At 38.6% G+C, this 15,712-nt stretch overlaps 1 protein-coding gene across 1 annotated transcript; it reads left to right on the forward strand.

Annotated features, from left to right (window-relative positions):
- Positions 1-3,791: 3,791 nt before the first annotated feature.
- Positions 3,792-13,379, forward strand: Pdp (pyruvate dehydrogenase [acetyl-transferring]-phosphatase 1-like protein, mitochondrial). The gene is made up of 5 exons (XM_019061646.2): positions 3,792-4,211; positions 5,059-5,200; positions 6,586-7,038; positions 7,698-7,878; positions 8,419-13,379. The coding sequence occupies exons 1-5, from the start codon at positions 4,002-4,004 to the stop codon at positions 8,930-8,932; spliced, it is 1,500 nt and encodes a 499-aa protein (XP_018917191.2). The 5' UTR covers positions 3,792-4,001; the 3' UTR covers positions 8,933-13,379.
- The last annotated feature ends 2,333 nt before the right edge of the window (positions 13,380-15,712 follow it).

The raw sequence follows: 15,712 nt of genomic DNA on the forward strand, positions 1-15,712 counted from the left end.
GATCCTTCATTCCTCCCCCTCCCCCCGCTCTCTTCACCACGAGAGGTGGTCCCATGCCCCCCCCCCCCCCCAGAGAAATTTCCTAGCTACGCCCCTGGCCGTTAGCTAGTCCATTACTTACCTCGTTTGTCCATTGCAACCACCCGCTTCCAATAATAACATCTCTCCATTTTCCATTTTTCTCCTTTAATATCTATCGCTTTGTCTGTCAATTTCAATACGCAGCCCGCGGAGGTCTTAAGTAGAGAATACGAGTTTCAGTATTACTGACAAAAACTTTTGTCACCTAAACTAAAGTGTTGCTTCGATGATCGAAAAATTGTCGATGATCGAGAAGTTGCATTCAAGAGTTGAATGAAGAGGTTGGTAGTGTGAATTGGACTTTAAATTAACGGATCGATCCTGCATTTTTCTCAGCTCTATTCTTGTTCCCTATCTCCCAGAATTTCTACTACTACACGGAGAAAAATGACTCGTGCGTGGGACCCGAAGTTTAGGTCATATGGATCTCTGAAGTTTTCGGATTGAGCATCTGAGCAGTGAGCTTTTTAGGTCTAGCGGTCGAGGTTCGGATCACGCATCTGAAACTTCAGTTCTTACATCAGAAGTGCTTCAGATGTGAGAACTGAAGTTTTTCGGACGTGAAAACCGAAGTACTTCAGATGTATGAACTGAAGTTTCAGATGCGTGATTCGAACCTCGACAGCTAGACCTAAAGTGTTCAGATGCTCAATCCTAAAACTTCAGAGATCCATATGGCCTAAACTTCGGGTCCCTCGCACGAAGTTTTTTTTCTCCGTGTACTACTAAGTCACTCTTATAGCGCTTCTATGCACTCTGCGACACCCAACCGCCACTGATAGCGATCCTGTCAGAGCTCTTCCGGCAGATCGCATCTCCTCATTTCCCGTCTTATTCCCTCAAACCACGATTTGGCAGGGCGTCCTCTCAGAATTTCTACTAGGAAAAAAAATCCTCTCTCAAAATCCGAGACGGGGAATTTTTTCCTGGATCACCCCAGTGGGAGCACTTTGCCGGCAACGCTGTGAGAGAGGCGTTATCTTAATTGACACCCGTTGAAGCGGCTGAAGTGGCTGAAGGAGCACTGCGCCTTCTTGAGCTGCAACTGCGCCTCCACCGCAGTCCAAGTGCACTCCAGCGTGAGCCTTAAGGCGCACGGGTTCATGTGGGTTCCGAGGTTGGAGGACGCACTCGCTATACGGCCGCCACCGCCGCGCAACCGCCAATGTCTCCTCCGTTGAGCCAAGATACCCAATGTTCCCACATCAAAATTACAATTAAGTCAATAACCACTCCACAAAGATCAACCAGTCGACCCAACCCGGAACCACCCTCTCCATGAGAGCCGCGCACCCCCCAGGACTCGCCGAGACCCGCCGCACAGTGGAACAAGTCAAGGTGGTTCGTTCGATGGATGCCATATTTCGTGTCAGAACGTACAGTGAAGTAGCTAGGAATTCTTTAAGGGGAGGGGGGTCCATTTACATTATTTTGTGTACGTCCCTGATAATATTTCATGTCTGCCCTCGAAAAGTAAAAAAAAAAGTACAATTAACGAGGCTAAGAGGGGGGGGGGGGGGTTCAGACCCCCTGGATCGGGGGGATGGACGACCCCCCCCCCCCCTGTCTACGCGACTGCACAACGACATGCGCAGTTGTGTGGCGTGCTTTGCGATGTATCGATTTATCTGCCATTTAACCCTATGTGAAAGGATAGATAGACCGGATGTACCCAACGAACACCTTAATAATCGATTCTTTACCATGCATGACTTCAAATGGGAAAATATCGGTTATCTATCATTCACGCCTCGTCACTGTACATGCGATATATCGCATTGATTATAGTTCCAATTTTTCAGCTACTGTCATTTTTCTCGAATTTTGAGAGCGCATTTCAGTTGTCCCAAGACCTAGGACTATTATAGGAATTCACTTGACAAAGAAATTCAAGATAGAAAAAAGACAGGGTTTTTTTGGAGGAAAAATATCGCATTCGACACTTGAAATTTTCAGTTTTACTTAAAAAAAAATCAAGTATGCCCTCTCCCAGTGACTCGATCCACTGTGCGCCGTTGCCGGCGAAGACAGTATCGACGGCTAAAGGGCGAAACCACGTATCTCCGTTGCGACGTTGCAGAGTTCTGGACTTTCTGTCGTATTTTGTTTTTTCTTAGAAAAACTAGTTAATGTCATCTTTTAAAAACTTCCCCGATTTGTCCGCTCTGTTAGCAGAATATTCTGACGAAGGCTACGCATGAAGGTAGAATACGTCTGGTACGTCCTACAAAATTGAATGAATAAAATGATGTAGCATTCCATCGCGAAAAATTCCTTGATTCTGAAAATTTGATTGATGAAAAGTAATTCAGAAGAAAAAAAATTAAAAGCAGTTAAAAACTTCAACCCAACTTATATAGAAAAAAGAAAAACCCTGCCGCTTGCGGCAGGGTTTTTCCGTGCGGTTGCCGGCAAGTAGGGGACGGTTCTTTTTGAAGTCCACGCATTTACCGCGGCATGAGTGTATTTTCCGAAGGGTAGTGTCACATTGGGGAATGAAATCATTTACCCTACCCCTCTTGCCACAGATATGCTTCAAGAAGCAGTTCCCCTTGGCTGCGCAACTCCTACCCCCCCCCCCCCACCCGTAAAAACGGTAAATTGCCACTATTATGGAACGCGTTGGCCGATTTCGCTGAAATTCAATGGTAAACCAGTCTTAGTAGATATCTAACTACCATCAAAATTTCAGCTCAAAATATTCATTTTTACTCGAGTTATCGCGTGGACAAAATTAAACCTTCCCCCAGTTTGACCCCTTGCTGTACGAAAAGTAATTACCTTATTTCGAATTTTTTCTTCACAGTTTAAAAGTACTCTTAGGGGACTATAAACCCCAGAAGTTTCGTTTCAAGAAACTTAAAAATTAACTGCCGCTCAACGCTCTGAAAACTGAAAAATCCTCACATACATACATACATACATATATAGTTAGTTAGTTAGTTATTATAATTTTGAGACATTCAGCGACTCAGGCTATTAACGTCTTTACAGGTAATTTTTGACAGAAAATGAACGACATATATATTCGTGATCTACGACTCGAGATCGGTGCTCTTTACATGGTCCCAGGTCTAGGTCCCACCATGAGGGAGAACGCAATAGTGTATCTTTCCTTCGGAATATACACTAAAAATTTTGAAGCAAGCGTTTTTTCTTGCGTAAGGCAGCGTCAGTACCTGACCCTCACCCCCCGCCGCGGGATGAGGCACTCGTAATCAGTCACACCCCCCTCCCCCTCCTCAGCCTTTAGTGCTTCACGTGATGAATGGACGGATCTGCACTACGACAATAAGCCAAAAATGGATATGTGACCAGTAACCAGGCGAACATTTTAAATTTTTGGGATCACATGTTGCTGATTTTCTAAAAGAGTTTTTTTTTCTGTCTTTCTTTTTTTTTACAAACTTTCTTTTTGCTTGGAGCAGCGAATAATTTGAATGGTGCGCCGCTGTGGCTTACTACCAATGGTAAACTAATGAATTCCCCAACTCGATTAATCGGTTTAAGGAACTTTCATTTCTAGTAATGACAAGTTTCCATTCAATTACGTTTTTTCAGTCTTTTTTTTTCAGGAAGACACTTTTTTTTATTATTATTGTTCGCCTAAAACATTGTTCTAAGTTATGGTATCGAGCCGTTTTAGAGAGAGGTAGTTGGTCACGTGTAGCAACTTTTGCTTTTCTTTTTGTTTTGATTTTCCTCACACCTAACCTCAAAACTCAAGCCTGGCTCAGTTCATAGTTTTGATAAGACTTCATGTTCATGGTCTCGTACCTTTATCAGCTCTGAAAATCTTTAATTTTTATTTAATCACATCTCATCAGCATTTCCGATGTAAAACCGAGCCGAACTGTTATCGTCGAGGCCATTGTTTCAAGTTCATGGATTCCAAAGACACATATTTACATTAAGTTAGTATGGCTGTTGGATCTTCAGCTAAATTTCTTGTGCTCAGCAAATGCGTCGATTCTCCCGGTTTCCGTGCTTTATTTTGTAAGCATATTTTCAGTTGTGGCTATCATCATAGCAGCAAATCTCTAAATCAGCAAGCAAGTCTACCTAATGTTGTCAAGAGATCCTACACTTCCGATCCAGTTGTCTCTCACTCTCGTCTTACTCCCCAAGAGGTGACATTTTTATTTCTGTATTTATTGATCTAATAAAATCAATCACTTTAGTATTGAAGGCAAATACTTAATTCATCCGAACCCTAATCTATTTTCTACTCAGAAATTGTTATGCATTATGTCCGTGTTACTTAGACTCAGCCTCCATAGCAACATCTTCTGTTGAGAGGAGAAGGCCCTTCTGATTCTCAACTTAAATTTTCAGTTGTCAAGAAACGCCCTTGTGTAAAATGACTCTTCTGAGAGAGAGTGGATCTCCCAGTCATTTTCCTTGTCGTGAAGTTTTACCATGCATGAAATATTGGAGTAGATAAATATTGTATTTGGAATGAATTCATCCAACAGACTCGGCCCAGTTTATCTTTCCTGAGTATTTAACATCTGAGCATTACGCAAGAAAACTGTTTTACTTGCCTCTTGACTAAAGCTCAAAGTTTTAAATAAGAGATCATTGTTGACAGTCTCAAACATATATGTAACACCATAATTAGTTCACAGTAATCACCAATAAGGGGCTTGGAGGCAGTGATGTGGTATGCTTTGCAATAAATCGATTGATCTACCATTTAACTCTTTGTGGTCACAATTAATTGTCCCTGTTCACCTCCCTCCTTTTCCTATGTCACGCTTAATTTTGGCTTATTTATTGAGATGCTGTGTTTTGCCAAGCGGGTTGACTCGGGCTCGGTATACTACTCCACAGCTGTATTTCCCCGAAAAAAGGAATTTGAGTCAAAGTTTTGACTGAAGCATTTTTTCTATGTGTCTCTAACTATTTAACTCAGCACGTACTTAAAGTTCTTCCCTTGTCCAGTATCTCTTAATTTATTTCTCTGATTAATTTAAGGTGACTGATATTCTACGAGAGAAGGAATTTAGTTTGGATCTAGAAACTGAAGGCTCTGTTCTTGGATATGACTCCAACCAGCTTGCTTCTAACAATCCAATCGAAGACTTTCGGGCAGAAGCCAAGTGCGTGCTGACAACAGGTAAAAAAAGCATGGTTGAAAAAACTGTTTGCTTTTACTAACCATGGATTGTGCCAAATGCAACCAAAACCGTTGCCTACGAGAATGGAGAGGCCGTAACTACGATTCTGTGACGTCACACTAGTAGATGAAACTCGGCCGCGGTTTAACACGCGTTCTTATGGGAGAACGCTTGCCGCGCGATGATTTCTCGCTGATATCTCTTTCAGGGTTGATCTGATGCAACATTTCATAAGAACCGTTTAGAAAGAGGATGAAATTTCACTTTAGAAAACTAACTAGTTCATTTGTGACATTGTCTAAATATGGAGGAAATGAATGCGTAATACCGAAAATCGTTACTCCACTCAGATTCAAACGGGCCGCTCGCGCAACTTCGGCCGATCGAGAGCGACTCTGATTGGTCCACGCAGCGACTGCCTCACTCATCGATGCACTGATGACCCGGAGATGCTTGTTGTTTTCGGTAAATATCTACTAGCTTGACGTCACAGAACTGACTAGTTACGGCCTCTCCATTCTCGTAGGCAACGCCAAAACCTCAGAGTGTGAGGATAGATCATAGCCTCAACAGGTTTCAAACCTAAAAATTTGAAATAAGTTTGAGCGCTCTGAGACTGTAGCCCAGAAGCACTTGAGGAGAAACAAAAGGAAGAGAAAAAAAAGTATACAAATGAAAAATAAATCTCTCCAATGCAGAATGTTGAAAATTCTCGTCTCCTCTTACAAGACCTTGTTATGGTAATTCATCTTTGCTTTCGCTACTCTGAAAAGTAGCAAGTTTTTTGATGAGTTCTAATCTTTTTTAGTTTGTAAAGTTCCTCAAATCATCTCTCACTTCATTTCCATGCCAAATTAGTCTTTGCATCTTTAGTCTTTGACAGAAGATCTGACATTTTGATTCTCGCATTTACTTTCCATGTCAAAGTGACATCAGAAGTCGTGACATTCTGTCGCAGCCTAGAAGTATGTAAACTTATCTGATATGGACTCTAAATGGAGAGATATTTATGATAATCTTAATAGTTACATCAGACTCACATCTGGTAATGGTCTGAAATGAGGGATATCCTTAGAAGGAGCATCAATCCTAATTTATTGTGAAAGGGACAAAACGTAGATACGATGTAAATTATGAAATGATTCATCAAATAAGAATTTATTTGTAACAACAAGTAAGTATACATTCTATTTATACTTGCAAATCAATGTAATTAAGGTGTAAAGAATTAATGAATATCAAAAAAAGGGAAATCTCTGGCACCTCACAAAAGATGACAGTAATTCCTCTACCCAAAAGGTGAGGAAGAAAGTAAATTTCTCCTTGGCACTAATGTTGTTTTAACATTGTAAATACAGTCGTTCATCTTGTGCTTATTTTACAGGTATGCTATTCGGCGTCTTCGATGGTCATGGAGGAGCTCTTTGTGCACAAGTTTTATCGAAGCGACTTTTCGAATATATAAGTGCCAGTCTACTCCCTCCTGACCTCCTGTTGAAATACTTACGATCTCCTGGTGAAAATCAACTCCTCAAAACATTTAATGATAGCATCGATTTTGTTCAAGACCTTAAACTCCTTTATGCACAACACTTCAAGGAGTACCTAGATGAACTATCCGTAAGTCAAAACCGTGACTTTCAAATGAAGGATGCCTTGGAGAAAGCCTTTTTGAGTCTGGATGCAGATCTGTCAAGAGAAGCTCAGCTGATGGATGATGAAAATGTGAACATGAAGACGCTCAGTGTAGGTCTCTCAGGAGCGGTTTCTTGCGTTGCTCATATTGATGGCCCCCATCTGCATGTAGCTAGCGTTGGAGATTGTCAAGCCATTCTTGGTAATTATCTGTAACTTTTACAATACTTCTACGCACATTAAAAGTTTGTTAGTCACGAAATATCCAGGAATGTCAGGAAATTTTAAAAAGTCAGGTTAAAATTGTTGAATCACCTTGATTTGTTTTCTAAAATGGGTTTGGCCTTTCGCCTAACAAATTTTGCGTAAAAACCATTTCAAACCATATCTTTTTAACCTACTGGCAAATCCCTATCTTTCGGGTAATCAAAAGAAGATCATCAAGATTATCAGGAATATTTCAGGGAATTTTATATTTCGAAGCTTTTGCTCAAGGCTAAGAGAACTTTTATCAGTAAGGTTATTTTGACAGTGTATTCTACAAGAAAGCAATCAAAAAAATCAACCAAGGTAATGAATGGGCTTCATTTTGCTATCAGGAACTGTAATTTTTTACTCAGTGTAGAAAGAACGTCGGTGCCACTAGTTTCTCTATGCATATGAGTGTTTTTACGCGTGATTCAGAAATTGTGGTTCCTAATTGCAAAATGTAGTCCAAATGTATCACCTCATACTATCACGCTGTGTCTTATTGACTCTGGATGAGACATCGTAGGTCTCACTTAATGACTTCAAAGGAATTTTCACATTAAATTTCAGTGTACTCTATTTTATTTTTATCTGCTTTGTAATCCTCATTAGGTGTTCGCAATGATGACAACATCTGGACGGCCAAAAAATTGAGTATTGATCATAATTCAGATAATGCTCAAGAAGTTCAGCGTGTACTAAGTGAGCATCCACAGACAGAGCACAACTCAGTCATTCGAAGAGAAAGGCTTCTTGGTCAATTGGCCCCTTTGCGCGCTTTTGGTGACTTCAGGTAGGTTTTTAGACCTTTGTGATCATCCACGGATGCACATGGCACTGATGTTCTCAATGCTGCTTTTTGATGTCCGTGCAGCAAATAGGGTTTGACCTAGAAATTTATTACAGAACGAATCCTCCTCTAAAAAATTACCCTTTTTTTTAAAAGCAAGTGTCAACAAGATACAATAATTTTCAAAAGAGTCCACATCCGCTGTTTTCACGGAGAAATTTTTTTTTTTAGGCATAAAATGAACCACCTAGCTAATGTAAGAGAGGCAGAGCAATTGATATTGATCAAATTGATATTCCTGTTGAGTTTTTGTTATGATTTTACGAAAAAAATAAATATTTGATAACTTCCAAAAAGAAATAAGGAACAAAATATATTATCAGTCTTTTAGAATAGAGAAAAAATTAAAAAGGGTGCCACCTCCTAAACACCTGTTTACCTTACAGATATGGCTTCATATTATGACTGTATCATAAAGTATATTGCCACCTTGAATAAAACTTGATTTCTTTGAATTTAACAAATTATCGTTATTTTTTTTAGGTACAAGTGGGACAAGAAGGTACTCGAAGATTTAGTCGTACCCATCCTTGGTGATCAAGCAGTCCCTCACGGATACTTCACCCCACCTTATCTGACTGCCAGACCTGATATCACTCACCATGTTCTCACCCCTCGGGACAAATTTCTAGTCATTGCAACAGATGGACTCTGGGATGAAATCTCACCACTCCAAGTAGTTCGCCTAGTTGGAGAACATATGAGTGGGAAAGTCATTTTAAATCCCTTGCAGCTGCCTCGTAAGTCGATGACATTGAATGAAATAAATGATCTGTTGCTTCAGCGACAAGAAGGCCTGAAAATGAAACCAATAGACTCAAATGCAGCAACACATCTCATCCGAAATGCACTAGGTGGTTCTGAATATGGTATAGAGCACAGTAAAATTGCGCATATACTCTCGCTACCTCAAGAGGTGGTGCGATTATTCAGGGATGATATTACAGTAACTGTTGTGTATTTTAATACGGATTACCTGCGACATACCCACCACTAATCGAATACTTGATTTTTTTGTATCCTTTGGCTATCTTCATAGGAAAGTTTTAACGCCTTTAAAAGAAAATTTGACAGTGAAGCTCTCATAATTTCTATACCGTAGAAAGAAAAAAAAATGGAAAATGTATTTCTCATCTACTCTCGAAACTATTCTCTCTGAAAATTTCTCTAAACTTACTTTATTGCCTCGAAAATCTCAATTAAGAACTAGATAAATTATTCATCAGAATAGAGGGACTAGATAAAGTTCAATCTAACAATCCATCTTTTCATTGACGATTTTTACATGAATCTCAAAAAGTATCCAAATAACAAAATCTGAGGGAAACTGTTGAACAATTTTTGATTAACCTTGTGGAAATGCTCATACCAGTGAGAAAGAAATATTTGGAACCCCTGTAAAATCTAATTTAGGGGCTGTAATTTTGTCCAGGAGTTAGTATTTAAGCTTTGAAAGAGATGAAGTCTCCAGGAGTAGCATTTTTGGAATTTGATACTTTTTTCCTCTTAAATAGTACCCATTGAAACCGTATTTGAAGTTTTCACTCAACGTTGGATTGATCTTTACCATGATCGTATTGAGGTACTTGGAGGAGCGCAAATTTACCTTGACCACTGAGTCATATAGTCTAAATGTTTCGTCTAAATTGCCGAAAGGTCTTTTGAAGACGGAGACAGAGTCTTTTTTTAATGCTGAAGAATTAAAAAGGGTCAAGACTGTTTTTAAAACTCAAAAATTCAAAATAATGCCTTTACTACTTGTCCTATAAAATTCCGCTTTGATCGAGAGCCAAAAGTGCAAATTTTTTGTGTGATATTCAGCAAGTCATTCTCAGTTTTCTCCTCAAGAAAATAGAATGGCATGGATCCCTTATTTCTTCATTGATTGCCGTTTACTGTAGAGAGCTGCCTCTCCCAATCAGAAATCAGATCATTTAAACTTTTCCTATGAGTATAGCAATTGACTGAAAATGTAGCTTCAAAGCAGGTGAATTAGTGATTTTAATATTTTAGCTAATTTTTAAGCACAAAATATTGTTACATTTTGTTCCTCGTTTATCTCTTTGTTGGTCCCCATCCAGTATACATTGTTTTGTATTTTTAAAAACTGAATGGGTTTCTCATATTGTCTCTTTTTTCCGATTGATCTTATCAGGAAACAGAAAATGATTTTTAAAAAAATAATGGTTTTTGAAAAAAAAGCAGTATCTCAATATTCTTTTCATTTAAAACAATTTAAAAGAATTAAATGAAGTTTTGAGAAAACCAAAGAAGTAGGGGCAGAGCTCAAATCAGCCTGGCCTTATCTCTAGTTCTGCATCTGTGTGACTCTGCCCAATTTTTCATAGTGTGAAGGTTTCCTCACTAAAATATCATGGAACCATCATTACATATTATAGGAACAGCTTTTACCGAAAATCAATGTTTTTCATCTGTTTCTATACTTATTTCTAAGGGTGGAATTGTAAATTCTTGCCTTAGATAAAAATGTTACCTCAAGTAGAAATAGATGTTGTCTAGGTTCTTATTGTCTACCGTATGTATTTGTTTGTAAAGCAAATTTTCTGAACGATTTTTTTATTATCTGATTATTACCAGTAGATTTTGCATCATGAAAACAAGCTCGCTGAGTTGTGAGGAAGAAACTAACAATTTTTTTTAAAGTTTTATTCCCTGAAGAAATGATCGCATTAAGCACTGTGAATTTTATTTGGAGCTGTTACAAAGTATTTGTAAAGAATCTTGTACTGAATAAATTTGTCCAGTACTTTTGGGAGAAAGGGAATGAATATGAATTGCCCTATAAAATGACACTTAGCTCACCTCTGAATTAATTTATTTTCTAGTGTTTAAACCTCATGTTCGCTCTTTTAAAAGTGAAATCCACTTAGAATTTAAAATAACTCTGATTTTTTCACTTCAGGAAGTTAACATAATTTAGTTCCAGCATTGAATAACTGCTTAGCTAGGACAGGTTTGCTTCTGCAAGGGGAAATTTTGATCAAATTAGTTCAGGAAACCAATGTTGTCAATTCAACGAGCAAGCTTTTGCTCACTATCAGTTGGAATTGGTTTAGGGAATTCAGCATCTGTAAACAAAATATTAATTGGTGAACAATTGGATTTCTCCAATTTTCCTATTTGAAATTTCAACTCAGGAAGAATGTTGATCAGAATGAAGGTATAAATTCATCTTTTTTTTTCAACAACCTTTTGTGCAACCTATTATCAAAAACCTTTTTGCCAATTTTGGATTCATTCACATGTACCATGTTCTTAATTCTATTCACGTATTGATAATTTATTGTAAACTATGCTAGGTCATTGTTCTAGTCTATATGAAAATCCCTGTGGCCAAGGAAAAATATTAGTGTATTTCTAGAAGAAAGCGCACATAGATGGAATATATAAGGTGATCGCAAGGCAGCCCATTTCAAATTTAGTTTTGGCTTAGAAATACTCTGTTCTCTGTGCCACCACCCTCTGTGTTTTCTCCATGGAGCTAAGAGCTTTATAATGAGCATTAATTACAGGTCGTAGGTCATGAATATGCATATTATTTTAATTCGTGTGAATGAATAGATTTTTATGTGCTTTCTGTTGTTACAAAACTGAACCAAACTGCTCGCAACTTATTATTCAAAGCATCATAGGGGGTTTATTATTCAAATCTCGAAATCAGATTTCCTGACCCACTCAACTAAAATCGCTCAGAAGAAAATTTTGCTTCCACGGACAATGGCCGTTTCTCTGTGGCCAATCACACGTACGTGAAGCCCCTATTATTCAAGCAGCTTGTTTAGCCAATCACAATGTATGAGCAGGGCTCTAAAAATGATAAATTGAGGATTCTTGGTCTTTTGAAAATTGCTCCTTTTCTCAAAGTGTTGACTCCTTTTTCCTGAACGGTTGCTTAATCATTTGCTTCAGTCCCACATACTTGAGGTAAGCTAGGAGGTTAAGGTTTATAGTGGGTTACACAGCTTTCTTTGATCCTAACAATTATTTTGCTCTTACTCTCTTTCTCAAAAAAGAGGAGAGTTCACCTCTCTAGAGCCCACATGGCAAGTTATTTTATCATGAACTGATCACTGAATAAAGAGTGAAACAACTGAATCACTGAAGAGAAAAAATGTACTCGTAGATACAAATCGTAACTTTGTAATCATTCAATGACTCCTAGAGAAGATAGACTTTTGTTACCAGTGATCTTCTTCAATGTTTTAAATAGGGGAGGAAGTTTTGAGTTTACTTTTTTCATGTAGGTATATGTTCGGTAAAAACGGATAAAAATCCTACCACAAGGAATAGAATTTATTTATGTCTCAAGCTAGTATGTACCAGAATCCTCTACTTAATGAATTTGTTAGCTGTATGGTTTTCAAAAAACCTTAAAATTTGGTCAAAACTCATGATTTTCCTTCCAAAGGGTTTATTTTTTTTTAGTAACAATGTGTCATTTGACAAGGTGCAAATTCAAGCATAATGAGGAAGGTTTTTTTATCAAAATCTCACTTCGAACAAGATTTGTGTAATGAAAATTATTAAAAATAACTCCTAATCAAGACTTTAGCGTTTTTCAGAGTATAGATTTTAACTTCCCTCTCATAAAAGAACTGTAATCCTCTTGAGCTATATCACACACTAGTTGTATATCAGTCCATGACAGTATGATATGAAAGCATGGCAACCTCAATCTTCAGGCTTTGGCTCAGCTGTTCCACGTTGTTCTGTGTGAAATTTTGGAGAGGTTACATGTATGTGAATGCTTAAACTCGTGCCTTGTCTTGTGGTCCCTTAGAATAAATCAAAGAATTGTTTCTACTTTTAATTTTTTTAAATTGCCATAAAACGACGAAAATATATCTTGTTGAGGGGGGGTTAACAAGTATTGTGAGATGAAATCTTACAGCGCAGCCCTTGACAACATAACATAGTAAAAACACTTCTTCTTTTTGTCCTTATCTAATTTTCAATATTGATGAGGGTGGCAATTGATTCCAAGGTAAAAAAGTTCATGTAAAGAATATCACCTGGCTCAATGTAATCTGCTTCCTACGTCAGCGGGGTGCGTCTTCACCAAATGATTGTCTAATGTCAATTGTTATAAATTAAAATTGTAGCTTTATGTTCTCGCACTTCAAGATTTCTTATGTTCTCAGCAACAGTTTTTTGCTAAATTTAATGGGCATGCAGTTTCAATCTGTGTTCAAACCTCTTAATTTTTTTTTGCATTTAAGGTGTGCTATTTTACAAGTCACTTGGAACTCTGCTCACAGACCACTGCTGAAAGATGATCAAATTAGTATTAGTAAATAGTTTCAACCTAGTGATCGAAAATTCAGCTCTGATAACCATCTAGACTTCTAGGTTGGATGATTAAAACAAGAAAATCTCCGGTAACTTCCTGTCTTTTTTCTTCATAAGACTTATATCGATGGCCTAAGTGTAGTGCGGTCGCTTAGCTCAAAAATGCACGATGATACGCGGTTTCCGGCTACCAACGTGATTTTGGTCTTAAAATGACCGTTAGACCCTCCTGATTCAGAAACCACCGGGAGCCACCCGCGCTCCCCCCGTTTTCCCCCCCTTTTGGCCGCCATCTTGGAAAATGGCGGCCAAAATCGGGTTTTTTCAAAATATCTCGAGAACGGCGGCAGATATCAAAAAATTTTCTTAGTTAAAAAAGATTCAGCGTGAAAAAGCGGTATGAATGAAGTACTCATACGTGAATAATATGAGAGAAGGGAGGGGGGAGGGGGAGGCCCGCCGCGCCGCTGCGCGCTCCTCTGCTCCTCAGCTGTCTTGCGAAAAACTCGCTGTTCCGGCGGGCGCGCGTCATCACCCGAGGCGTTGCGCCCTCTGGTAATCAAGCAATTAATAACTGTACACTTGAATCTTCCCGCCTTTTTACTTGCTGTGCTCTGGATAGGTTGGTAGATATAGACAAATTTGACAGAAAATAGGTAAGTTTAATTCAGAAACAAACTTTTGCTAAACAATTTGAATACAAGTGGGAGGAAAATAAGTGCCTTATCGATCTATTTCTTTTTAATGGAAACCTAATTTGAAATTTGGTTCATTTTAGACTTTAGCGGTATCATTGGATGTAGGGTTCTAAGCGGCTCAGATTCAAATGACTTGGAAACTTGTGTAAACCTGTGCACCGCTAACGTAATTGATGGAGCTGTGTTGGTGCATACCTTAAATAAATCAAATGCTAAAACATTCTCCGAATTCTCCATAAAAGTTTTTCAGTCAGCAATTAAGCGCAAACTGCAGAGCTTTGACAGGGTTGATATTGTTTTCGACAGATATCCGCCTTTTATAGCTTAAAATCAGACACAAGAGAGAAAAGAGGGTCCGGAAGAGAAATTCTCGTAAAAGGTTCAACGCCTATACCGAAAAATTTTGGCCATTTCTTGCAAGTTGATCGTAACAAGACTCAGTTATTTCAATTACTCGCACAAAACATCAAATCTATGGAGACAATGGGTAAGATCGTCATTTGCACTGATGACATATATCGATCGTTTCAGCTGGAAATTTGGTTTCAAGCGCCGATATTTCACCGTGTTTCCACGAGGAGGCAGATACTAGACTTTTCATTCATATTAAGAATGCTGTTCGATCTGGTTATAAGTTTGTACTGCTCAGTACTGTGGATTCTGATGTCATCGTGATTGCAACTTCTATGTTCCAAACTTTGAAAGAATTCGGTTTGCAGGACCTGTTCGTAGAATATGGAGTTGGTAAAAATAGGAGTTTAATCCAAATTTCTAAATTAACATCGAAAATCTCGCCGGATATGCGCAACGCACTGACATTCTTCCATGCGTTTACAGGTTGTGACTCCGTATCGTCTTTCTACGGCGAAGGCAAGACGAAGGCGTGGAGTATCTGGAATAAATTGGAGAATGATTTAACTGGAACATTTTTGAGGCTTTCATCGTGTAACGAAATTTCTAATAATGATTTTGAAAAAATTCAGCTCTTCACTATTTTTATTTATGACTCGTCCAGCCAGGCAAAATCCGTCAATGAATGCAGGAGAGTCTTGTACACTCAAAAAAATCGATCGGTTGAGACATTCCTCCCACTGAGGAAGCATTGCGCCAGCATTTGCGGAGAGCAATGCTCCATACTCACATTTGGAAGCATTGCTTGGAGCTGAATCCAGTTGTTCCCGATGTGAAATCTTGGGGTTGGACAAGTAGAACTGAGACCACTGAGGGACTTGCCATCGTGCCACTGTGGACCACCCTATCAGAGGCTTCGAAAGAGTGCTACGAGCTAATATCTTGTGGATGTAAAACAATGTGTATAAAAAATTGCAAGTGCCAACGCTTTAATTTAAAGTGCACAGCACTTTGTTTATGTGATGGGCAATGCTCATAAAGGTTTGCATTTCCAACTTACTGGCCCGAAGCACTCTAATTTTGAATCCATCTTTCAAACAACCGCACTAATATCGTACTAGTTTATTGCAAAACTTAGGTCATGAATACCGAAAGAATTTATCCTCTCATGCCAAACATTTGGACTGCATTTTGCGATTTGGAACTATAAATTCTGGCTCTTCTTGAAAAACACGGATAAGCGTAGGGAAACTAATGGCACGTACGTTGGTTTTAAACCGGGCTAGAATTTATAGTTTCAAATTGCAAAATGTAGTCCATTTACTCTTCAGTCAAAAATGTATTTTATTAACATTTATTTGTATTTTATACTTCCTTTTATTTTAGTTTTTTTGCGAGACTGTTGCAATACACCCAAC

The sequence above is a fragment of the Bemisia tabaci genome, chromosome 2, assembly GCF_918797505.1.
Source record: "Bemisia tabaci chromosome 2, PGI_BMITA_v3".
Lineage (NCBI taxonomy): Eukaryota > Metazoa > Arthropoda > Insecta > Hemiptera > Aleyrodidae > Bemisia > Bemisia tabaci.

Excerpts from the sequence above, each read along its gene's own strand:
- Pdp (XM_019061646.2), top strand. The coding sequence starts at position 4,002 with ATGGCTGTTGGATCTTCAGCTAAATTTCTTGTGCTCAGCAAATGCGTC. Across the intron at positions 4,212-5,058 it reads CTCGTCTTACTCCCCAAGAG|GTGACTGATATTCTACGAGA; the intron begins GTGACATTTTTA and ends GATTAATTTAAG. Across the intron at positions 5,201-6,585 it reads CAAGTGCGTGCTGACAACAG|GTATGCTATTCGGCGTCTTC; the intron begins GTAAAAAAAGCA and ends CTTATTTTACAG.